Here is a 27,762-nt window from a genome sequence, read left to right on the forward strand (position 1 = left end):
AGACGCATATGTTGAGGAATGAATGAAAATGAAAACATCATATGTATAGTTTGCGAGGTATCAACATAGTCAAGTATAATTGTGTGTACTTTTAAGTTGTTTATGTAGATACACTGTTTCTCTTTATTATTCATGTAAACTCTGGAATAATAAATCCAGAGAAGTATAAAGTACCCTACAATATATTATGAACTGTATTCTCCAATGCTCTAAATAAAATGTGTTATTCATTGTAGGTTCCAGTGCTCTATTAAAAGAGTGTTTTTACAGTACGCCATTGGTGCTCTGACATGGATGTGTTATTTATTTTATACTCACTAACTGATGATGATGACTTCTACATATAACCATACGCACAACATAACTATAATCTTTGTTATATGTCAAGTGAGATGTATTTAGAATATTTGTTATATGTAAATTAAACACGTAGAAAATTCGGTATTTACGTATTAATGCAACCAGGTTGGTATAGTTTGGTGACAGATTGGATTTATTGCTTATTAACCAAGTAGGGTGGGCAACTTTCATCGATGATGTGAACAAAAGGCACAGCAATCCAGCAAGTATAACATATTTAAGAAATAAACCTACAATGAATGTTTTTGGAAGTAATTGAAAGTTAAATGTTTGAGGCAGTCATATAGCTGCCTACATAATCAATGAAATACTCATGCAGACTGAATGTTACCTCATGCAGACTGAATGTTACCTCAAAACAATCAACAATTAAATGCTGACATATAATGGCCTTCATAAAAAAATGACAAAATCTGCACGTAATTTCAAAAGATGACAGAGTACACAAAAGTGTATTATGAGTATGCTGTTATTTAACTGTACTGTGGAATGGCAGCACACTTTGATTATTAAGTGTTTTTATCCTGTATGCTAATCGGTAAATATACTGACCTTATTATTGCCATGAACTGACTCTTCGTGGCCTCCTGAGAGAATACAAATTTTCTTTTATCCAAAATGGGTAAATAATTTTCATTAGGGAACTACTCCACAGTTACTGAAATTACTGTTTTACTGTCAGTAGAAAGGCAGTTCTTCTGCATTAAAATCACAGCCGCAGTAATAATGGAAAATGTTTTTGAGTTAAAACAGTCGTTTCAGTGTAAAGGTGAAATAATTTAGTCATGGTTGCTTTAATAATAAGTACACATTTAAGAAACTGTAATTTCATTGCAGAGGTTGCAATCTTTCGAACAGAAATTAAAGCAACCAGGAAGAAATTCTTTCGCATTTACTCCTGGTTGCGTTAATACGTAAGTAGACAAAATTCTACTATTCCTTTGTATGATGTCATACCTTAATCAAGATCTTCTTGCAATAAAATGTGGCATTTGGCTGAATTCTGCAAATCAAGTTTTGAACGCTAGACCATATCAAGCACTCTGATTTTTTCTTTCTTCAACTGCATTAAACAGAGCTTGACTAAATGACTGATAGTCATTTTCTGTACACAGTTATTCAGCAAGTGGCAAGAGATTTCTAGATGAATTATATCTACTTTTCACATTCTATGTTATCAGTTACTGCTGTCTTAACTTAAGAGCCTGGTTCATTGATGAAAAGAGGCCTTGGATGAGTTCACTTAGCCAATTACAAATATACATAAATAAATGTTAAACACATTTGTGGAAAGGTAACAGTGAAAATTGAGATTGGGGATTTAAACTACCAGACAGCCTGACCACTTGCATGGAAACTGAAATTTGATAGAAGAAGAAATAATCTAATAACACTTTATACACACACACACACACACACACACACACACACACACACACACACACACATATATATATATATATATATATATATATATATATATATATATATATACGTGTGTGTGTGTGTGTGTGTGTGTGTGTGTGTGTCTGTGTATAACAGTTATTTATCCAAAAAGTTCTAGCAAGATATTTAAATGTAGTTTTTCCTTTCTAAATGGACTGTACCATTTTATTTCCCATAACAGACCTGCCCAATAAATGTGGTTTCATCTTATTCAGCTCATTAGCTCATTGCAGGATGGATCCTGGTTTTACTGGTTAATTAGTGCTTCCTGGATGTTTTGGGACCAGCTATTCTCTCCTAATTGTCCTTTAGCCTCTGAGATCACTAGGATTTCCATCAAGTATAAAAAGGCTATTACCCTTACTGTATGGGATTCAGTTTTTGAATCCGGACAATCTAAAGAATTATCAATGAGTCTCATGCCTTCCTTTTTTGTTAAGGTTATAGAGATCCGCATCAGTCTGGTTTTAACTGTATGTGCAGTGCTCAAGATCAGAAGTAGACTTTTTTATGGCCAGAGATTAATGGTTATATTCAAGTCTGTTCCTCCTTGATCTTGTGGTTGCATCTGACATGGTGAATCACAGCATCTTAACTGAAGGAATTTATGTTTACTGTGGTTTCTGTGGTATCACATTCAGCTGTTCACCTCTTATCTCTCAGGCTGATTACAGATAGTGGTATATGAATGCTTCCAGGTGCTACCCTCCCATCTGAAATGTGGAGTAGCACAGTGGTCCATCTTGGTACTGCTGCAGTTCACTGCTTATATTCCACCCAATAATGATGCTCTTAGAAGAAGAGGTATTTACTACTAGTCTTGCATGGGTAATATACCGTTATGCTCCTCCTTGACGTGGGAATCTTTACTTGATTTTTCCTCATTTCTAAGATGGTTTGAATTCAGTTCTCAGGTGGTTGCCAGAAAACTACTTGAAAATCAACATTACAAAAACTGACTCCTCTCTTTTCTTTCTTATTCATTTTGTTTCACAGGTTTATGATGCTGACATTGTCTTTAATGACAATGAAGGGCCATACATCTGTCCCTGGTACACCTTATTTCTGTCTTTGAACTTAGCTATTATGATCTGTACCTTAGTATCCTCTTACTTAGACAGCTGCAATGCTATCTACCTTGGCCTTCAGATGGCGATTAGGTATGAATCAAAAGGGTGCAGACTTCTGCAGTGTAGCTTTTCAGAATAGTTCAATTTTTGCCTTATTATTCCCTCACTTTGGGTCCTGAACTGAATGCCAGCTGTTGACAGGTCAGATTTTAAAATTTTATTGCTGACATGTCACATGCCGCTTGATCTGGGTCCTGCTTATCTGAAAAAGCCACTGGTTGATTATGTTTCTGTCTTTTCCATTAAGTAATCAGAGAGGGACAGCTCGTTGTCTGAAGGACCCATCTTGAAAGTTCTTGGCAGTTTTTTTTTTCTGTATCTTGCACTAGCCCTATGGAATGTGCTACCTTCTTTGATTTGGGCTTGAAACTCAAAAGTCCTGCTCCATGATCATCTAAAAAGTATTGTTTGCTTGGATGAGTTTACTCAAACCTTGCAAAGTATAGTATTGGCAACTTTTTAAATATCTTTCATTTTAATTTTCACTTATGTATATTACTTGCTGCAAGATATACGTTATGTATTTTTAATCTACACAGTGCTTAGACAACACGCATTTAAGTGTTTTATAGTAAATACATGCAAAACTAACTTTCATACAGTGTTAAGAATTCTAGGTTATTTTTTTAAGTTTAACATCAGTGACTTTTTTAAACTTACCTGTTAGGTACAATGACTACTTTCGATTCACTATACATTACAAATCTTACAGTTAATTAAATATGACTGTCAAGTAATTTATAAATCTCAAATTTAATCTTGTACTCACTTTCAAAGGCAACTAAAATACATTCTGGATTTAGCAAGGCAGTAAACCAGAATGACAGGAAAAATACAAAATTGTATCCACTTATCTCCAATAAATACCACTTCTGCTTAGTCTGGAACTTGTTTTATTTGCAAAGACCGCCATTACATTTGAAAACCACTCCATGTGAAGTAGTTGTGCACATCATCATTGCTTTACAATGGTGTCCGATGAGGTCCCTGAATGGATATTGCTTCAGCTTCAGTCAAAATGACCCAGCAGGTAATCTGTAGCTCCAATATTTGCCATAAATGGCAAAATTCACAGACTACAAGTAGATTCATGACAAATGCATTCTTGGCTCATGACACTGGTTTCAAATGAACAATAAAGCTCACAACACTTTATTACTATAGAGATAGTTGTAAACTTTGAAAACATTTTGTCACGTTGATCAACTTGCATCAGAAATCTTTTTTTGTTGAAACTTGCATAATAAACATGCAATGAAATATTTCATAGTTTTCTAATCTTGTTTTCATACAAAGATCTGAATTGGTGCTGTATTGCATCAGAGCGTTGCCAAAATAAAAGTAGCTATAAAGCCAGTGAATGTGGATTCAGCTTAATATGAATGCCCTACTGTTGTCCTGAGACACAACAAAGTTAAACATGTCCATGTCCAAACCAAAATAAATAAATAACTTAGAAATGAAGTCACATGCACTCAGCTTTCTCCACTTGCATAGCTCAACCCACACACAGTAAGGCACTATTTACTCATCACAAACCAAAGTCCAGAGTTGACCACTGCAGCCTGCTGTGAACCAAACAGCCCCCTTCCTTGATGAAGAAATAAATCTATTTGATGACTGTGGTTATCTCTTCTTCTCACACGTGCTCTCATGATGAAGCATTTCCTTTGTAAGCTTCTGAAAACAGTTAGAAGCCCAAAGGTTTTACTGTCTGTTTGCCTTTCAAAGCAGATGTAAAGAAGAAAGGTGGAACCATCAAAATGTAGATCAGATGCATCAAAGTCACATCTTCTATTTGGGTGATTCATAAAGTTAAAGTAGCATTCCAAGGGAAGTTGAAAGATGGTATGCAAGAGAACTAATTAGCCCTTATTTAGTTGAGCTGGTCTTCATACTGTTTCCTGAAACAGTCTCCAGCAGGAAAAAATTCCCAGCAACGCTCTTGATACATTTTCCAAACATAAGACTCCTGAAAGAAAATCACAGATATCTGATGAAACATAAGTATGTAAAACATTAGAAACAAGACACCAACATTAATGTATCAACTGTACATTTACTATACTAAGACATGTTGGTTAAATGCATATATTCAAATGGATTTTACACAGCTGTGCAGAGCAGGTCGTGAGTATGCATAAGTGTACATAATATGCAACATACGGCTGAAAATAAATAATTCACTTTTATTCTTAGACTTATCCTGTTTTCTCCATCTAACTACAAATTCACTATTAATACAGGCTAATATTCAGCAGACAATATGATATACAGTTCTATAAACTCATGTATCTTAAAACATTATGTGCTGCTTAGCAAGCTACAGGGCAGTAAACATAATATGCTCTAAATTACAACTTAAATGTATAAAAATAAACAAAGCAATGTGTTTCTGCTAGAAAGATGTATAACAAAGGTCCTTCTTGACTCCTACCCCTCTACGCACATATGCATGTGCTCTACGCACACAGATATACACACACACACACACACACACACACACACACACACACACACACACACACACACACACACACACACACACACACACACACGTGCACATGCACACAGTAACAAGTGTTGCTGGGGCATAAGAGTTAAATGACACCAGAGACAAAAATATCTAATTGATTCAAATCATCAGAGAGGTCAGAGAGGTCTTGATAGGAATACAAAATCTAACTTACAATTAAATCTTGACCTCCAGTAAAGGATAATAATGTGATGTAATTAGTTAAGAGATGTAGAAAAATCAGGAAAGATAACAGACTATATCTAACATAACACAGGGTGATATCATTAGTGCAGTTATGATATAAATTAATCCTTACTTATCCTGTCTACTGCAGCAGATCTAGAGACCTGACAAAGAGATATACATTCAATAGACCTTTAACATGCCTAGATTCATTTATTCTGCTTTTCTACTGCCATCTTGCTTTACTTTTTTTTAACAAATTATAAACCACATGCCTCTCTTTGGGATGGCCAGTTATCCCACTGCAGGCATTATTTGTATACCAGCAACACAATATATGATAACAATGCACATAAAACTCAAATAAGGAACTGAACTTTAGTACAAGAAATCTTTCCCTGCAACATTGCTCAGATGAAGGGGGGGCTTGTCTCTAAAAATGATGCCTTAGGTATTTTGCTTGCAAGTTTGGCACATTATTCTTAAGTCTTTTGGATCTTCACGACTGCAGTCCATGGAATGCATACCTTCTTATACTGTAGCATGCAATCAACTGCTTTCTTTAAGAATTGTTGGTGATCAGACTTTTGGTATGGTGGTGGAGTAGTTGACACCTTGGAATAACTCTCCCTCAGATAGAGAAAAAACCTAGCAAACTGCATTATACAGAGTTATATAACATCAGAAGTATTCTGGGTCAGTCTATGACTTCCAGGAAAAAAAAAAGAGTTCAGGAAAGCAAAGGGAAAAAACCTAGCAAAACAATCTTGGAAGAATCAAACCATATACACCAGATGGCACAGCCATTATCAAAAGAGTGAAAAGAGAATGAAAAGGAGAGGCCCTCAACAACAACCAAAAATATATATACATATATATACATCAACCAAATATACAAGCAAGTTTTAAAAATAAGTGGCACTCTAGATTAGTACATTATATCTCCCAATAAGAAAATGGATGAAATGAAGGAAGCTATTAACTGGCACTCAGATGAGATAACTAGTCTCCAAAAGACACCACTGGAGGTGCAGGGTAAATGCTCAGAATATGAACTTATACAGGAGGACATTAGGTTTGTGGTCTGCACTCTTGTGGGAGGAGAGGCTGGACTCTGCCCTTCTGAGCTGGGAATTTCTGTTTAAACGCTTATAGTGCCTGCATATTTGAACTGTTTCTTACTGAAATTGGTACACCTTGTTTGCTGTAGCATAGAATAGATCCAGGCCTGCTGAATCTAGCTTTGTTTGTATGCTTGTTTGTTTGCTTGTTATTTCCCTGAAATGCTAATTCCACCTAAAACGCGGCTTTTCAGCGCTTCTGTGGATCCCTAGTGAAATCTGCATTGCCTACTGTACTTATTTCCTTGTTTCACTTGAAAGAAAGTTACTGTTTGTCGTTTTTGCATTTAAGTTACCTGTAACACATTGCATTTAAGTTACCTGGCACTTGCTCACTAAAGCAATTATATAAGTTAGCACTAAAAAATTAAAAGTACTACACCCTCACAAACTCCCCTTGAGTACCTTGTTCCCCATTGGCACTTTTTTTTCAATTATAAAGGAATTTCCAATACTATTCTAGCATGTCCAAAGGTCAGTTGTCAATCTCCTCTCCGGTCCAGCTGGTGAATCTAGGAATCTTGAGGCAATGTTACAACTGCCTCATGTACACAGACAACCCTCTCCTCCTCCCAACAAATTCCAACACATGTGAGAGATGCAACCATATAGCCAAACTGGAGGCTAAGCTCTCTCAACTCAGTACTGGCATAATCAGTCAGGCGGAGAAGGAAACCACACTCACTACAATTCCAGTCTCACATAGACCTACCACGACAACAAATCAAGCACATAAACACACAAAAACACACTCGGAGGCTCTAAATAAAAATCTGCCTAAGCAGCAGAGACCTCCAAAGCAGACACCCAAGCAACCGCTACCACAAAACAAAACACGTGCAACACATAGCTCACAAAGCCAGTGTGCCAAACAGTCACAGCCCTTAAGGCTAAACAACACACCTGATACACTTGTAATAGGTGACTCTATCATCAGGCACACTGACGACCCACTCACCAGGCTGAACAAGGAGAAGGTCACGCTGAGCTGCCTGTCGGGTGCTAGGATCCGCCACATAACACAAGCACTCAGGTCACTCCAAGGCAAGTACAAATATGACTCTGTCACTGTCCATGCTGGTGTGAATGACCTGAGACGTACCTCCCTGGACTACATGAAAAGAGACATAGAGGAGCTCTTGGAACATGTAGCCCAAGCCAGTATGACCCTGACCTTCAGTAGCATCTTTCCCTCACCAAGAATGATGCCACAATATGAAGACAAGATGATCAATTTCAACAATTGGCTTAAGTATTGGTGTCATTCAAAGGGGATCCAATGCCTGTCAGCCTGGGATGATATGCCACGATGCTTCGCTAGGGACGGCTTGCACCTGTCACCCTCGGGCTTTTGGATATTGGCAAAGGTTCTTGCTACCCCCATAGTGCCTTTTTTAGGCAAGGCTCAAAAGACAAACCCACCTCCATAGGTATCACAAGGGATAAGAAACTAAGAGTAATGTTACTCAATGCCAGAAGTCTAAACCTCAAGATGCACACACTCGAAACTCTCCTTAGCATGGAGAACATCGATATCTGTGCAGTAACAGAAACCTGGTTCAAGGCTCCCGAGAGCACCCCAGCACTACCAGGTTATACCTCTTACCATGCTTTTGGCCCCAAAACTTGGACTGAACCACAAAGGAGGGGAGTATCAATATTCGTCAAAGATACCCACACCTCCAGGTTGGTGGCACAACACGAAGCATCAGAGACTATCCATGTGCAACTAACAGTGGGTAAAACTGCCTTCCAGTTTATAGCCTGCTACAGACCACCCTCCCAAACCCAGGAACCCCACTCGGCCTTCTAGAGAACACTGGAAAATATGAAGGTCTCTCCAAACACCATTATATTGGGCGACCTCAACTACCCAAACATAGACTGGGAGCATTAATCTAGCTCCAACACCCTAGCCCAAAGGTTCCTAGAATTTATAAACTCAAATGCTATGGAACAACTTGTTACCACTCCCACAAGAGGGGAAAACATACCGGACCTGATCATCACCAACATGGGGACTCTATGCTCCAGACCAGAAGCGTATCTCTCACTGGTAAGATCAGACCATAAACTAATCTCACTGGATATTCACTTCCTGACCTCACCCCCTGCCCAGAAAACCACAGTGAAAAACTTCTCTAAAGCAAATTTCACACTCCTCAAAACTGAGGTGGAATCCTTCAAAGCTCCCGGGCCTGTGGAAAATACGGCCCAGACCGCAGAATCCTTTATAAACACATTCTATGAACACCTTCAGGAATGCATGGATCATGCAATCTCAAATAAAACCAAGACCCAATCCTCCAAAGGCAGGCGTCCTGTCTGGTGGACCCCAGCCATAAACAAACTATACAATAGAAGGAGGAAGCTACTACATGACAGAGCAAAATCCCAAAAGGGAAGGCATCTCTGATCAGTATTAGCAAAAAACTACGGGCACTCATAAAATCATCTAAGGCCAGCTTTGAGAGAAAAATTGCACAGGACACTAAGGATAATCACAAGGCTTTCTTTAGTTATGTTAGGAACCTGGGTGGGAATTCCCAGATATGCTCAGAATTAGTCCAAAATGACAAAAAATACACCAAACCCACAGACATTGCCAACATCCTAGCTGACAGGTTCAGTGCAAACTTCTCCCCCCTCCCCACCAAAAGGGCAAATATCTATCCCAGCAGAGTGCTGCCCCCCTGACATCTCAAATGCTCAGGTAAGAGCCGCCCTCTCCAAAGCAAAAAACACAGCATCAATGGTACCAGACGGTGTCCCGGGCTGCGTCCTACATGAACTCCAAGAAGTGCTAAACCCAAGCATAAAACTACTGTTCAATCTCAGCCTTACTACAGGATATGTACCCAAAGAGTGGCGTACAGCAATAGTGCTCCCTCTCCACAAAGGTGGTGCCTCAACGGATCCTGAAAACTATCGCCGTATAAGCCTGACTAGCTTGGTCTGCAAAGCTATGGAAAGGATCATCATGGACCTCATAAATAAAGATATTGGGGACCTACAGACACTGGATCCTACCCAGTTCAGCTTTGTTAAGGGCAGATCCTGCCTCTTAAACCTGGTCAATTTCTTTGAAACAGTCACCAAGGCCACTGACAAGGGGAAGGTGGTCCACACAGCCTACTTGGACCTCGCAAAAGCCTTCGATACAATACCCCACTCGGGCATTATAGATAAGCTCACCAGCTTAAATATAAACCCCTATGTCACTAGATGGGTTGCAAACTGGCTTAAGGACAGAACCCACATAGTTAGAATTGCTGGAGCCATGTCAGACTCCAAACCAGTTACAAGTGGCATCCCACAAGGCTCAGTCTTGGGACCTCTCTTGTTTGATATATATTTCTCGGAGGTACAGGCCAACACGGAAGGACTGTGGCTGACCAAGTTCGCAGATGACTGCAAACTGGGCGCCATAATTGACTCTCCAGCCGACACAAGCATCCTCCAAAAGGGCCTCATAGAAACAGACAACTGGTGCCAGAGCCACGGCCTCAAGCTAAACGCCAAAAAGTGTATAGTCATCCCCTTTGGCAAAAACAAAGTGCCCACAAATTACCACATAGGTGGTAATCCATTAAGTACAGAAGACGTAATTAGGGACCCGGAGACCCAAGTTGATAGCAATCTTTCATTTGACAACCAGGTGGCCAAAGTGGTTAAAAAAACATTTTATATAGCCCACCTAATCATGAAGGGAGTCACATCTAGATCAGGGGAGGTCATCGTGCCTCTTTACTCATCCCTCATCAGGCTCATATTTGAGTACAATGCCCCTTTTGGGATGTACCTTACCAGACACCTGCAGCAACTGGAAAGACCCCAAAAGTACCTCACCAAGAAAATCAAAGGGCTCAAACAGATGCCATATGCTGCCCGGTTAAAGAAACTCCAGCTCTACTCAGTGGCATTCCGCCTGCTCAGAGGCGATCTGTGCCTGATGTATAAAGCCATGCCCAACCCGGAATTAATGGACATGCTGCACCTCAGAAAATCCAAATCCCATTGAGCTACGTGCTCGAGAGACTTGAACCTCAGCACTGAAATAAATAGGTCATGCTGGAGGGACAGATTCATAACCCAGAGGCTCCCTTCACTCTGGAATAAAATCCCAGTCCAGGTTAGGCAGAGTCCCTCATTGACTCTCTTCAAGAGGAATCTTGATGAGTGGATGGGAGATCATAGGTTTACCCCGGGTATCACTTCTGTGTCACTGTTAGACAGAGGCACAGTATACTAACCTCAAAAAAGGGCACAGCAAAATTAATTTAAAATGGGTGGCGAAAGCCAAACACACTCTCGCTAGGCTTATAGATGCCCTAGGGCAGATAGCCTACTATGATCCTATGAACCTATGAACCTATTAAACAGAAGTTAAATAAGCTGGAGGATTAGTGGAGGAGCTAGAACTTACACTTTACAGAGATAGCAGAAAAGGTGGAAGGAACACATAAGCAGTTTATGACGCAGTCCATCATCAAGCAAAACGGCATACCTATCAGTGATTTAATCATAACACCAAAATGAGCTGGTCATAACTAAATTATGGAAGTCGAACAGTAACCTAAAAGTGAACCAGAGTACAGTGTATGTAGACAATGATTATTCTACAGTTACGACATGATGAGAAATAAATTTATCCTAGCCATCAAAAATATGCAAGTAAATGAACATTAATTTCAGACTACAAAAACGAATGAAAGGCAAACCAGTAAAAAAAAACCCCAGCAGGACAGAAGATCCACAAAAGGTGTTTATTGAGCGCTTTCATTTGGTATAATACAAAACTTCATCAGAATATCTAGTAAAAAACAGACAACTGACTCAACAAAATTTATATGTGTATATATATATATATATATATATATATATATATATATATATATATATATATATATATATATATATATATATATCCCATCATGCACAAGTTAAGGAAACAACAATTATGCCTATCCTTCCTACTTAAAGGAATATTATCAAAATTAGTAAATAAATACCTATAAATGTAGATAATACATTTGATAAAACATAAAAAGGCTTAAAACTTCATAAAATCCTATCATATGTATATATATATATATATATATATATATATATATAAATATATATATATATATATATATATACATACATATACACACATTTCTAGCATACATTTAAATAATTAAATAAATAAATAAACAAATAACTACATGAAGCCATTAGCTTTTAACCTAAGAAGAGAGCCAACTGATACATTCTTATTTAGCCCTGGTTGTTGGGTGGCATTAGTTCTCAACTGCCACCTCAACTCTAATAATTCTAAAAAATCTTTTTTAGGACCCCCTCTGTCATTCAAAAACACCTGTTCCAAAATGGTAAAACTAAAATAATGCCCTTCATTTTCCATGATATGTGAGGCAAGGGCGTTTTTTGCATCCTCCTTTTTAATGTCATAGTAATGCTGATATATTCTTGTTCTTAGTGCATTAATAATTTTACCTATATAGAAACTTTTACAAAAGTTACACAGGGCAAGATACACCACACCTTTTGTACTACAGAAAATTTTTCCATAATTAGGTATTGAGACACTAGTCCCTTCTAAAATGTATTTACATTGCAAACAAAAACCACATTTCGACATTTTTCCTATCTCCAAACACCCTCTAGTATTCTTCTCCAACATGTTTTTGAAACACAGATCCTTTTTATAAACTATCTTAGGATTAAAACCCATCAGCTCATTAAATTCAGGATCAATATTTAATATATTCCAATTTTGTTGCAAGATTTCACAAATATTATTAATTTTTTATTATAACTGAAGACCTGTAAGAGAAAAACTAGTGTTACGTTCTTTATCATTCTCTTTGTTAGCCATATCGAATGAAGTACCTTTCCCCAGTAGAGGTGATAAAATACCTCTCTGCCTCTTTTTAACCACTTCTTGTAGTAAAGGATGTAAAAAATCATAGGGATAGTTCCTATGTAAAAGCATATCTTCTAATATCCGAATTTCATGAAGAAAATCATCCCAGTCTGACACCATTCTTGCAAGACGTACTGCTTGCCCTTTTACTAAGGCCCTTTTTTGATGTATTGGATGAAAGCTGTTATAATGAAGTAAAGTGTTAGAATAGGTCGGCTTTCTATATAATGTTGTCTTGAAGGCCTGATCTTTTCTCACCTTTGAAATAGTGATATCTAAATATTTAATAGCCTCTTTATTAAGACTGTTTGTAAAATCAATCATTATAACAGCTTTCATCCAATACATCAAAAAAGGGCCTTAGTAAAAGGGCAAGTGGTACGTCTTGCAAGAATGGTGTCAGACTGGGATGATTTTCTTCATGAAATTCGGATATTAGAAGATATGCTTTTACATAGGAACTATCCCTATGATTTTTTACATCCTTTACTGCAAGAAGTGGTTAAAAAGAGGCAGAGAGGTATTTTATCACCTCTACTGGGGAAAGGTACTTCATTCGATATGGCTAACAAAGAATGATTAGTTTTCTCTTACAGGTCTTCAGTTATAATAAAAAATTAATAATATTTGTGAAATCTTGCAACAAAATTGGAATATATTAAATATTGATCCTGAATTTAATGAGCTGATGGGTTTTAATCCTAAGATAGTTTATAAAAAGGATCTGTGTTTCAAAAACATGTTGGAGAAGAATACTAGAGGGTGTTTGGAGATAGGAAAAATGTCAAAATGTGGTTTTTGTTTGCAATAGGTACATTTTAGAAGGGACTAGTGTCTCAATACCTAATTATGGAAAAATTTTCTGTAGTACAAAGGTGTGGTGTATCTTGCCCTGTGTACTTTTGTAAAAGTTTCTATATAGGTAAAATTATTAATGCACTAAGAACAAGAATATATCAGCATTACTATGACATTAAAAAGAAGGATGCAATGCCTCACATATCATGGAAAATGAAGGGCATTATTTTAGTTTTACCATTTTGGAACAGGTGTTTTGAATGACAGAGGGTCCTAAAATGATTTTTAGAATTATTAGAGATGAGGTGGCAATTGAGAACTAATGCCTGTATCTATTCTTAGGTTAAAAGCTGATGGCTTCATGTAGTTATTTGTTTATTTATTTATTTAATTATGTAAATGTATGCTAGAAATGTGTATACATATATAAATATATATATATATATATATATATATATATATATATATATATATATATATATATATACATATGTTTTAGTTTAGATAGGATTTTATAAAGTTTTAAGCCTTTTTATGTTTTATCAAATGTATTATCTATATTTATACGTATTTATTTACTAATTTTGATAATATTCCTTTAAGTAGGAAGGATAGGCATAATTGTTGTTTGATTAACTTGTGCATGATGGGATATATATATATATATATATATATATATATATATATATATACATATAAATTTTGTTGAGTCAGTTGTCTGTTTGTTTTTCTACTAGATATTCTGATGAAGTTTTGTATTATACCAAACGAAAGAGCTCAATAAACATCTTTTGTGGATCTTCTGTCCTGCTGGGGTTTATTTTTACTTATTTTTATTAATTTCAGACTAAAATGTCCTCCTATGTTTTGAGTCTTCTTCCTGTTAGGCACAAAGATATACTTGGATGTTGATGAGGTCTTGCAAGACCTTCAGCAACTTCAAGGAGAGCAAGAAACACCAGAAGAAGAAGAAGGGGGCCAATGATCTAAGGAATGTGAATGAAAGAAAGCATATCAGATTCCAAATAATGTAATTTCTGTTTTTTTGACAGAAAATGCAGGATAAGCATTAAAAAAAGAAGGATTTACTAAATGACTTCTGCAAATGAGTGATAAGCAGGGTATGTTAACAGTGGCTGAAACAGACTATGAATAAATGTAGATTAGTGGTGATGGAATGATGACTGAGACAATTTATAATATAATTTTGTTCTTATTAGAACCATCTCATTGGACTGTTTTTAAGTAATCTATAAAACTTTTATATACCAAAGATTCTATTCATTTGAAGCTGCAGAAAAATGTGTGAATATGGCAATTGAAATATTTCTGCATGTGTATATATATCTGGGATCAATTGGGCTGGGGGTAAGCTACAGTCCATTTGGACTGTATCTATTATGTTTAAGAAGTATTTACAGCACTGTCAAGGGAAACATCATAAAGGGGGTGCTACATCCATACTTACTATTGGAACGAAATGAGTCAACGTTTGTAGCTTAAGAGGGTGGGACTACTCCAAGAGAAGGAGATTTTACAGGAGACATGAAAGTACAGTTGTGTAAGTCGCACTAAGCATAACAGCAGAAGTCACAGTAGCCTTTGGATATATGGTTTGTATCCTGTCCAGGACGTGGCTGGTCCCTCAGTTCATGGTGGCTGACACAGCTACAACAGTGGAACCCTGAGTACTAAGTCAGTGGTATGAGGAAACATGGCAGGACATTACAGAGTCACCCACTAATGGCTGAGGCACTGTCTGAGCCAGTGGCCCAGCAAGGGCTCCTTACTGCATCCGTGGGTGTTTTTTTTTATTATTTTTTTGTTTTAACATATGGTGAGATAACAGCCATTAAAACCGGAGTCAGTATCCATGCATGAAGCCTAGCAGGGCTAAAGGATAAAAGAAAGATGAGAGTGACAATATTAGTACCAGGGGGAATGGATTAATAGTAGATGAGGAAAGAAAAGATAGATATAGAAGATATGCTGTTATTACATCTTTGGCAAGGAATTCAAGCGACAACTGCTTGGATATATATGCCACCTAAAGCAACTATACAAGATATTAAACAGGTAAAAGCCTTTTAGATGGACAAGTGAAGAATTAGGGTGTGGGGTAAAAGGATAGTGGCTGTCTTGGATATACAGAAAGAGGGTGAGATAATTAATTGATTAGGTAATATACAGCAGGGAGGAGTTTTTAACTATCTTGCCATTGAGTAGTCAAACCTGGTAGGGTTTGGCTAGGATGGATAACAGAGAGGCTGAGATGATTAAGAGATTAGGTCATTTATATTGTGGGGGAAGAGTTTTGTATTACCCTGATGTTGAGCGGTCAAATGTGTTTGGAGGGTGGGGTATAGTGCAGAATAAATATACAGTAAGGAGGAGTGGGTGGAAATTAGGTGTAGGGTAGGAAAATTGAGTGGGATACACCTGCTGACAATGTTTTGAAATCCCAAAAGAAACAATCAGTAGATTATACTCATAGCAAGTCAGGACTTCAACCCAGCTTTTGTACACAGCTATAAGGATATAAAAGTCCCAAGTATGGCAGATTTAAAGGGTGTAGTACTTAACAGTGTAGTGTAATATTTTTAGCTAGAGTTTCTTTCTTTGAGGTGAGGATATTGAACTTTCCATTGAGTGTAAGGGGAAGGCAGAGGGTGGGAGGGTGGCTTAATGATCAAATAGCAGTTATTAAAAGGTGTGGTGCTTAACAGTATAGTATGATACTGTTAGCCAGTTTGTTCCTTTGAGTTAAGGATGTTTGAACTCTCCCTTTGAGTGTGATGGGAAAGGCAGAGGGTGAGGGGAAAAATGCTGAAAGATCAAATGGCAATTGTTAAGACTATATTTAGCAAATACGGAGTATTACTCTTATGCTACTTTAGGGTAAACGCTAAGTTACACATTTATACAGAACTACTGGACACGGTTTTTTATGGTATGTTAGGTAGGGTAGTGCTGTCTATGTCATCTGTACATGTGCACACCATTTACATTTAAGACGACACACTTATACAATAAGTATATGGTAATAGTATCTACACATCTATTTTAACAATAATATACTCAGCCAGAGAGTATAGGATGTCCTTGTCTAGCTTCTGTCAGGAAATCCCTGTGGTCTTGCAGTTAGTTAGCAGGTAGTTGTGGAGTTCAAAGATGCAGTAATACAGGTTTGGAACAGTTAAACCAAGGAAGTGTTCAGAAACAGAGGTGCTGTCAGAGCAAGGTCTGCTGTGGTATGCACACTATGTTAAGGACAAGTCAGGGAGGGAAGCCTAACTACTCAGCAGTGAAAAATAGAGCATGTAGCTCAGGGAAGCTGTTAGCATAAGTGGGGTTCCCGGAAAATACTGGGGGAAGCAGTGGCATATTCCCACTTATTTTATTAAGAAATATTAAAAAAAATGGCTGGATCAATTGTTAAGAGGCACCTTAGCAAAGATATAAGATACAAATGTTAAGGGCTATGGATGGGATGATAGTAAACTATTAATTCATATGCAGGTTGCTAAGAAAGCAAATGAAATATGGGAAGAGCGTATCAGATGATAAAAAATTGGAATAAATAAAATGGGAAAGCTTTAGAAAAAAACAAAACATAAAAATAACAAGAACATGACAAATATCTGAAGTTAAAAAAAATATCCAAGAATATACAGAGAATATGAATGAACAAAGGACAAGAACAATGTATTATGTTTTCTTTGATAATCCTAAAATGCACAAAAGTTTACACAGCAGAAAAATGATAAAATGGTTTATGAAATTAATGTTCCTAAAAAATGGTAAATTAGAACAAGATCTGGGTAGGATTATGGAGATAATGGTAAACTATATGCCTTATTATACCAAAGCGATCCACAAGTAGAAACAAAATCGAACAAAATGTAGGATTATCTGGGAAATTACCCTATCAGTGGATGAAGGACAATTTCTTCGGAAGGAAATTACTCAACAAAATATAAAAGAAGCAATAAGAAACCAGAATACTGGAAAAACTGCTGGACAGGATGGCATCCTCATAAAAGGAGGAAACTATCACTAAGATATGGTAGAAAATGTTTAACCATATCCTGCAAGGTGGTGCAATACTGAGGCCACAGAATGAAGCGATGGTGATTACAGTGCCAAGACGGAAAAGAAAAGACTAAATTGGGTCCCAGTACATCTATTATAGTCTTAAACCATGACTACAAAGTATATATGTGAATTACAGCAAAACACAAGCAAAAATGTTGACCAATCTGAGTGACTTGGATCAATGTGGATTTACTGAAGGGAAGCAGACATTTGATAATATTAACAAGACACTAATGCTTCAAAAAAGATGATGAATAAAAAAAAACTTACTAATAGGTCTAGATGATACGCCTTTGATAGAGTTAACTGGCAGTTCCTGGAGAAAACACTCTAAACCCTAAAATTCAGCCCAAAATTGATATAAATGCTATTCATAATATATAATGGGTCAAGAGTAAGCATGCAATGCAGGTGTAGCATATCACATAATTGTAACCTGACAAAGCATACAAGACATGACTACCCATTTTCACCATTTCTCTTCACTTTATATTTAGAACCCCCTGGTTAAAGATATAACAAACTCAGAAACCAGGGGATATCAAGGGGACATACTAGTCAAAAGATATGTTTGTTTCAGACAATATAATACTTTAAACAGATTCAGAATAAGATGTGGAGAAAATATTTGATAAACTGTACTGACACAACAGACTGACTGGCTATAAGATTAATTAAACCCAAAAAAAAAGAAACAAGAATGAACTAGGTACCAAGAAAAGCATTAATTCCAGCCTTTCCCTTTCTTTGGCACCACAGTAAAATAAAATGTTTAGGAGTAGGGCTGATACAACAAGCAGACAAAGCCACACAAGCAGTGTGAAAAGACACAATCCATAAAATGATAAAAAGAAATTATGTCTTACCATAATGTTCTGTCTGTGTTGTTCATCTTCTTTCATTCATCACTGAAGGCTTCGGTACTGAGTCAGCCTTTTTACCAAGCTCACGGCAGCCAAAATAACTCTTGAGCTAAGTCTCTACTCAGAATGCCCTTCTACCTGTTACCTCAGATCAAGTTTGATAGGGAAAAAAGAAGTAAAGCCGAGGCCACTTCTGCACAAATACCCTAGGGCACCACTTAGACCCGAAGCATCCCTCAGGAACCTTTGGAGGGGGAAGGAGGGTGGGAAGTGATGAATGAAAGAAAATGAACAGCACAGATGGAATGTTATGGTAAGACATAACTTCTTTATCTGGTGTTGTTAATCTTCTTTCCATTCATCACTGATGGGACAGAATCCCAAGCAACAATGAGGTCCATGGCTGGGGGAGAACATTCCTGAGTAGCACTGAGCTGAAGGCAGCTCTCCCTCTGTAGACCAAGTCCAATTTGAAATGATTAATAAAGGTATGAGGCTTAGCCCAAGTAGCTGCTGTGCCAATGTCATCCATGGAAGCCCTGGAATGGAAAGCTACAGATGTTGCCACAGATCTAGTGGAGTGAGCTTTAACTTTTGGCATAGGTTCATTACTGAGTATATAGAGTAAACGTATGCAGTCTCTTAGCCATTTTGATAATGTAACCTTGGAAACAGCCTCTCCCATTCTGGGCCCAGAAAAGGAGATGAAAAGCTGTTCAGATTTATGGATAGATTTGGTCCTGTCTAGGTAAAAATCCCAATTGTCTATGTACGTTTAACGAGTGAAGGCAGCACTCTCCTCTATTGGCAAAATTTAGAAAGAACACTGGTAGATCAATGGTCTGGTTTATGGAGAATTCAGAAACAATGTTGGGGAGGAAAGATGGCTTAGTCCGAAGTGATACTCTGTCTTTATGAAAGACCAGATAGGGCCTTTTGATACACAATGCCTGCAGCTCTTCTGGCAGATGTGATGGCTACCACGAACAAGGATTTCCAAGACAAAAAACTTTAGGTCACACTTCGCAGCAGGTTCAAAAAGTTTATGGGTCAAAGACTGAAGTACTAGAGTGAGGTTCCATGGTTCCACGGGCTGTCTGACAGGAGGCCTGATATGAGAGGTCCCCTTCAGGAAAGCCTTGCAAAGGCGTAAAGAGATAAGAGGGGTGCCATCTATACCATTGTGGAAATTGGATATTGCCGCTAGATGTACTCATACTGTAGAGGCAGAGGCTTCATTATCAAAAATCTTAGCCAAGTATTGAAGCAATGAAGTAACTGGAGCCAAATATGGGTCTAGCATGTTATCCTTGGATCACATGGAGAACATTTTCCATTTATCCTGATATAGTTTTCTGGTGGATGGTTTATGAGAGGCCAGAGTGATGTCTCGAACAGGCAAGGAGAGATTAGCTTGCCTGACTACTAGTGGAAGTGGAGAAACAAAGCTGTTAGCTTGAGACTGGACAGATTTGGGTGACTCAACCCTTGGGGGTGAATAATCAGATCTGGCAGAGGGTCCATAATCCATGGTGGGTATACTAGGTGAGGCCGAAGGAAAAGGAACAAAACTTGTCGAGATGAGAATGGGACTATAAGGATCACTTTGCATATCAACTGAAGAGCTTTCTTTAGAAATTGTGGAATCGGGGATGGGAGGATAAGCGTAAAGAAGTCCCATGGGCTAATCATGGATCAGAGTGTCCCTCGGAGACTATTAGCTGCTGCACTTGTTTGATGTGGAGGTGCAAAGATCGCAGCAAGGCTGGCCTCAGTGGCTGAATACTTCTGATGCCACCTCGGGGTTGAGAGACCACTCGTGAGGCATGAGGATGCATCTGCTCAGTTTGTCTGCAATCACGTTGGAGGTCCCTGGGATATGCATTGCTATCAGAAAGTGGTTGGAAGCTATCGCCCACTGCCAAATTCTCATGGCTTCTCGACATAGGGGGTAGGACTTGGTTCCTCCTTGCTTGTTGATATACTAGACCACTGACATATTGTCTGACTGAATTGCAATTGTCCTGGAAGGGACAGCCAAATGGAAGGCCTGCAATGGTAACAACACAGCTCTCAGTTTCAGAACATTGATATACAGGTGGGCCTCGGAGGTGGACCATGTGCCTTGGACAGTCTTTCCCTGGAAATGGCCCCCTCCCACCCGATCAGGGAAGCATCCATGTTCACAATGGCTGTGGGCTGAGGGGATTGCAATGGGCGACTCCAAAGTTCTACATCTAGCCTCATCCACCAAAGGTGGTCCTGTTTGCAGAAGTTGGTTATTTGAATCTGGTAACTGAGGGGATGATAGTTTGGGAACCATTGACGAAGAAGAAGCCATTGCAGTATCCGCATATGTAGCTTTGCTAGAGGCACTTTTGGGATTGAAGCAGCCATAGGGCCTATGGCCTGAAGAACTTCCCTTGCTGAGACTTTTGTTTGAGGGAGTATCACCTGGAGTTGAAGCCTCAATTGATGGAGTCTGTGAAATGGGAGTGATACCAGACAGGATTGGGTATTGAACACTGCTCTAATGAACTGTATTTGTTGTGTAGGAGTAAGCTTTGATTTCTCCCAATGTAGCGTTATTCCCAACAATTTTGCCAGAGAGAGGGTATGATGCAGTGCTGTTACCAGAAGATGCTCTGTGGGAGTGGTGAGGAGCCAGTTGTCCAGATATGGAAATACCCAGAATCATTTTAGTCTCAAGCGAGCAGTTGCCACTGCCATGCATTTTGATAACACTCTGGGGGCTGTAGAGAGACCGAACAGCAGGGCACAGAATTGATAATGACTTGCCCCTAGCCAGAAGCGAAGCAGACTCCTGGAGCATTTATCCATCTTCATGGGGTAATACGCATCCCAGAGATCTATAGAGCACATCCGATTTCTTTCTCTTAAAAGGGGAAGAATGCACTGAACCATGACCATCCGGAATCTGGTTTGGGTGACAGACTTGTTTAATCTGCTGAGATTCAAAATGGGTCTACAGTTGCCTGTCTTTTTTGGCACCAAAAAGAATCTTGAGTAAAATCCGGATCCACATTGGTCTGGTGGGACTGGTTGGATGACTCTTTTTTGAGACAGCTTTATAACCTCTGAAGCTGCTTCTTCCTTTGACTGGGTGGAACATAGGGGAGTTTTCTTGGAAGATTTGGCTGATAAGAAAGGGGAATGGTGTAACCTCTGGTGATGATACTCTGCACCCAGTGATTGGTGGTGATACATTGCCAGGCAGCTTGGTGCAGAGAGAAATGCCCCTGACTGCTTACAGAGGTAAGCAATCGGGCTGCTCCTCAGGAGCGCTGATAAGGCTGTCCAGAGAAGGCATCCCTGGAGCCTTGGTTATGAGGACCCCCTCTGCCTCTATAGGGGTGTCTTCCAGAATTGTTGCCCCCTGCCTCTGGGGGTATCATCATCATGTGCAGCAAGGAAAGACCCCTGAGATTTTTTATGTCACATTTTTCCACTCCTCTGATTCCTGGAGAAGGTATGTTGAGGGTTGGAAAACCATAAGCCTACGGCAGATGGGGTATTTCCATCTTACTCACACCTGGCTAGCATGTCCTTCACTTTGGAGCCAAAAAGGGACAAAGCTTCAATGGGAGCATTCAGAAAGGAAGACTTGAAGGGGTCCACTAGGTCACAAATGCACATCCAGGCATGACACCTCATAACAATGCCCAAACCCGCTGATCTAGCCACCCCTTCAATCGCATGTGACAGCAACCTCATGGACGAGTCGGATATTGATTCCGGGGTTGCAAGCTGCAAGGCTACTTTGTCCCTGACCATGTCAGACAACTGTTCTGTGAGTGTCCCAGAAAGTTCAGAGATCAAGTCCCTCTGGAGCCTCGTAAAATGTGCCAAGTAATTCAGGGACCATATAGCAAAGGTCCCTGATGCAAAAACACTCTTCCCAAGTCTGTCCACCACCCAGGACTCCCTGTTGAGTAGGTGGACAGTGGGACATTCCTCTTGGAAGTCATTCTTCATGGCTTCCGCCACCACCATAGCATCAACTGGTAACCCTTTGGACCAATGTGAGTTCTCCTCAGGAGGAGAAAGAATTTTCTCTGGTCTCCGAGGGATAGCTTCAATGGAATCAGGGTTCTTTCAAGCACACTGCATGATGAGCTGGACGCGCTCATTGGCAGGAGGGGGCACCCAAGAGGTAGAAAGCCAGGAGCAAAAAGCCTGCATGAACATGGACACCGCAGATGAAGGGTTGGAGGGCTTCCAGTCACCTCTCTGCTTTAACATTTCTAGGATGTTTCCACAAGAGACATCATCAGGAGGTGACCGTGGGTACCCCTCACCATCATCGTAGTCCGTGTCTTCCGTTAAGGACTTCACGGATGAGTCCATGTGCTTCCTCTTGCATGTCTTCTTTCGAGGGGGCTCCTCAGTGGTTGTCTCTGAGGAGGACTCAGAAGAGCGGATACTCTGAACAAGGGTGTCCTGCAGCTTCTCTGCCCAGTGTCCCAGTGGGGTGGTCTGTGAGTGCTGTAGCTCAGGGGGTGAAAACTGGAGTTCCAACATCAATGGAGTGCTGCCAGAAGCAAATGTCCTCTCCATCATGCCGAAGGCAGGTCCGCCAGAAGAGGGATGGGAACCCCGAAGCAAGAAAGACAACCTCGGGACCGGGGTCACACCCCAGTCCGATGAACCCGTGGGTGGAGCCTCAAGCAGGATCTGTGCAGATGAGGGTATCAGTGCCGAGGACGGAACTGAGGAGAAAGATGGTTCTGTACCCCAAACTGAAGCACCTGTCCCCCAATCCCCAGATTGTGGAAGGACCAGTTCAGTGGGAACTGAAGACCAAAGGGACAAACTCGGAGCCGGAGTGAGATGCACCGTAGGTGCTGAGGTGATGGGTTCTAAGAAGGATGTCAGAGCAGAAAGCTTCAGAACCAAGATGGTCAAAGGAGGAGTGTAAGATGGAGTCTGTGGATAAGTCAACTCAAGTCCTGCAGGTGGATGCATCTTAGAAAGTGTGGGTATCCCCCTGGCTAACAACAGCTGGTCCACAAGATGCACCACTCCATGTTCCGACAGGCTCCTGGTGAATTTAGTGGATACTCTGGATGGGGAGTCAGGGCGTTCAATGAAAGGCCTATATGCTTGGCTCAGAAACGGATCTATGAAAGGGGAATATTGGGTCCATGGTGCAAGGTCTGCCGGCACCGAAGTCTCTAGTTTTGAGAACGAAAGTAAAGAGGTCAAATCCAGTGAAGTCAATACAACGCTCGGTGCCGAAGTGGCACTCGGAGCCGAAACGGTCGGTTTCAAAATAGTAACTAATGAAGAAGTTGAAGGTGTGTCCTGAGCCGAAGTGGCCACAGGTGCCAAAGTCAAAATAGGTATAATAAGTTCTATAATCGGTGCCGGAGGCAGGACTGGTGCCGAACCTGGTGCCGGTATTGAAAGTTTTGAGATGCTCGGAGCTGAGGAAGATGGAGCCGTAGAGGTATATTTATGCTCCGAAGATAACTTTGGGACTTTTGATTGCCCAGGCTTGCTTTGATCATCCGATGGTGAAGAAGGAACAGAATGGGATCTCCTTTTGCCCTTAGTAGGAGGGGATGAGACCTCCGTTGCAGAAATGGCCTCTGAGAAGGGAGACTTGAATAACCCTTTCAGGATCAGTTTGTTTTTGCACTCATTAAGAGTTGACGTTGACTGAAACTTTGACAAGTGTCACACGGAGGCTGCACCGAAAGGTGGGACACTCCCAAACAGTATACACAGTCATCATGAGAATCACTATTAGGTAACTTGCCATTACGTGAAGCACAATGCTTAAAACCTGAAGTGCCCTTCTTGTCCGACATATTGATAGAAAGATGCCACAGGCCAACTGTATAATCCAACTAAAACAAAGTCAAACACTGTTCAAAGAAGTCACAAATATAGCAACACACTGATATGTAAAGATAAAAAGGAAACACCTGACTAAGAGCCAAAGCTAATAGGTTAGACAGGAAAGACAATACTAGCTATGGTAATGAAGAAATTCCACAAGGGTAAAGGAGGGAGGGAAGGCCGTACCAACAATGGTACTTGAAAGTTTACCAATGGTAACAATGTGTAGAGGAAAAGTCAAGGTTAGACAGAAGAAATGACACTGGAAATACTAATCACTTAATAAAATATGAAGATATCACAAGTTTTTCACACAAATATCAAATAAAGTTCCACTTAGCTGAGAGCTCAGCTGAAACGCGACTTTACAGCTATGAGGCAAATGAGGTGTGAGGTGACAAGGAGAAGGCCATTCTGGATTGAGACTTAGCTCAAGAGTTTTTTTGGCTGGCACGAGCTTGGTAAAAAGGCCGACTTGGTTCAGGGGGCTCAGAACTGAACCCATGAGTGATGAATGGAAAGATGATTAACAACATCAGATCTAAGGTTAGAAAGTAGAAAATGGTATGGATGGATCTGGAGAGTAAGGTACTTATAATCAAAATTTTTCCTGTCTCGCTAGTTCATGTCAGTCAGGTTTATTTTTTTCAGCTGGTGCAGAAAATCTAAAAGAAGTTAGACAAGGAACTAAATGAGTTTATTCTGGAAGAGAAACGAGGAAGAGTAATGCTAATTCTGGAACACAGAGGGTTGGGGATGCAACATTTAAAATTATACCACTAAATGAGAAGACTCATGCATTTAATCCATGCAAGGAATTGTTTTCCTTCACGAAAAGGTATATGGCTAGAAAGAGAAGGGACACTGAAGTTGGAGAGCCAATAAAAGCATGAAAGCATTAGATAAAATTACTGTGAAGCAATATCCCTAGAGTTATATTAGAAATTCTATAACAAGTTTGCTACATCAAAAAGGATTATCTGATTGGAAAAGGGAAATACTTCTCACTGACTATAAATGGGATAGGAAAGGGAGCTACATAGAGTCAATCTAGAAAAGTCAAAGCAAAGTAAACTTTATTGTCATTCAGAAAGCACACAAGTGCAAAAACTGAATGAAATTCCTTGCCTCTGGACTCAATGTGCAGACAACATATAGACTATTTTCACAGACATTTACACATATAACACCTAGCTATTACATCACGGATATGCAGGTAGACAGACTAATACTGCACATAATTAGAAACACATTTTAACACTTTTCACAGTGAACATTTGCATGAGACTTTAGCATTGCACAGGTACTTGGTTAACACATTGCATTGATCCTTGCACAGAAAGAGAGATTTAAGTACTGAATTGTGAACATTAGAGGATTGCACTATGGACCCTATAGTACTGCACTGTAGTTAATTCACAAATTTGTAATGTATTGCACTGAAGGAAGAGATATTTTACTGCATTGCTACTGCTCTAAATGGTTTGTAAGTTAACAGTCATGGTGAATATTGCACTAAGTATTATAGGTTCACAGGTTCATAGGTTGGTACTAGGCTAGGGCCTATACAAGCCTAGCCAAACAATTCCCCGGATATTTCTTCCCACAATATTTACTTCCCTGGACCCCTGTCTAACAGGGTGACTGACGTGATCCCCGGGGTGAATTCTATATCTTCCATCCAATCGTCAAGGTTCCTTTTGAAGATGGCCAAGGAGGCACTCTGCTTGACATGTATGGGGAGTCTGTTCCAGAGTATGGGGAGTCTCTGGGTCAGGAACCTATCCCTCCAGCATGTTTTGTTCACTGTGATGACAAGGTTTAGATCCCTGGATTGTGTGGCTCTGAGGGATTGGGATTTCTTTAAATGGAGCATGTCCAACAGCTTATGGTTTGACATGGCCTTGTATGTTAAGCAGAGATTGCCTCTGAGTAGACGATATGCCACAGAGTATAGCTGGAGTTTTTTTAGATGGTCAGCATTGCACATCAGCTTTAGACCTGTGATTCTTTTAATGAGATATTTCTGCGGCGTTTCCAGCTGTTGCAGATGTCTTGTGAGGTACATACCAAATGGGGCGTTGTACTCTATAATGGGTCTAATGAGGGATGAGTATAGAGGGACAATGACCTCCTTTTTTCTGGATGAAAAGCCCTTAGTGATGAGGTGTGCCACATAAAAGGATTTCCTGACTGTTGTGGCGATGTGGTTATTGAAGGTGAGATCACTGTCCACCTGTGTCCCTAAGTCTCTCATCACACTTTCGGTGTTTAGTGTACTGCCACCTATGTGGTAATTCATGGGTACATGTTTTTTCCCAAAGGGGATAACTATATATTTCTTGGCATTAAGCTTTAGCCCATGGCTCTGGTACCAAGCATCTGTTTCTGTAAGGCCCATTTGTAGAATATCCACATCATTTGGGGATTCATTAATGGCTTCCAGTTTGCAGTCATCTGCAAATTTTGTTAGCCAGAGTCCCTTAATGTTGGCCTGTACTTCAGAGAAGTAGATGCCAAACAAGAGCGGTCCCAGGACTGAACCCTGAGGTACTCCACTTGTCACTTGTCTGGAGCTGGATTTGGAGTCAGCTACTTTTACAGTCTGGGTTCTGTCAGTAAGCCAGATGGCAACCCATCGAGTGACGTAGGGATTTTTGCCCTGCTTAGTAAGTTTATCTATGATTCCAGAGTGGGGTATAGTGTCGAAGGCTGAGGCGAGGTCCAGAAAGGCTGTGCGGACCGCCTTACACTCATCCACAGCTCTGGAGACTGATTCAAAGAAATCAATCAGGTTCAGAAGACAAGATCGACCCTTCAAGAACCCAAACTGGCTGGGGTCCAGAGTTTGAAGGTTGCCAATCTCTTTGTTTATAAGTTCCATGATAATGCTTTCCATGCCCTTGCAGATCAGGCTCGTCAGACTGATGGGATGGTAGTTCCTGGGATCCAAGGTGGATCCCCCCTTGTGGAGTGAGATAATTGTAGCTGTGCGCCACTTGTGGGCACAAAGCCTGAGGTGAGGCTAAGATTAAACATGACACTTAGGTGAGGTGCCAGTTCATTTTGAGGTTCATGTAGTACACAGCCCAGGATGTTATCTGGTTCCATGGATGCTGTATTCTTAGCTTTGGAGAGTGCAGTTTCTACCTGTGTGGCCATGATTACCGGAATTTGTCAACCATTTGGTATTGAGATGGGCCCTTTAGGGGGTGAGAGGGGGTGAATTTGGCACTAAATCAATCTGCAGGATATTGGCAATATCCTTGGGATCAGTATATTTAATGCCATTCTGTTGTAGCTCAGAGCAGATCTGAGCATTACCATTTAGATTCTTGACATAACTATAGAATGCCTTGTGGTTGTCTTTCGAATATTTAGCAATTTTATTTTTGTAACTAGCTTTGGAGGATTTTATGAGGGATCTCAGCTTCGTATTGAGGTTGGTAAGGGAGTT

The 27,762-nt window shown here is 39.8% G+C and overlaps 1 protein-coding gene across 1 annotated transcript in view; it reads right to left on the bottom strand.

Annotated features, from left to right (window-relative positions):
* Positions 1 to 3,812: 3,812 nt before the first annotated feature.
* The window catches only part of RYR2 (ryanodine receptor 2), a 6,224,161-nt gene continuing 6,200,211 nt past the window's right edge, over positions 3,813 to 27,762 (bottom strand). The window contains exon 105 of the mRNA XM_044059048.1: positions 3,813 to 4,908. Coding sequence (XP_043914983.1) covers positions 4,813 to 4,908 — 96 coding nt within the window. The 3' untranslated portion in view covers positions 3,813 to 4,812. The remainder of the gene's footprint in view (positions 4,909 to 27,762) is intronic.

The sequence above is a fragment of the Protopterus annectens genome, chromosome 1.part2, assembly GCF_019279795.1.
Source record: "Protopterus annectens isolate FY-2018-M chromosome 1.part2, PAN1.0, whole genome shotgun sequence".
NCBI lineage: Eukaryota > Metazoa > Chordata > Ceratodontiformes > Protopteridae > Protopterus > Protopterus annectens.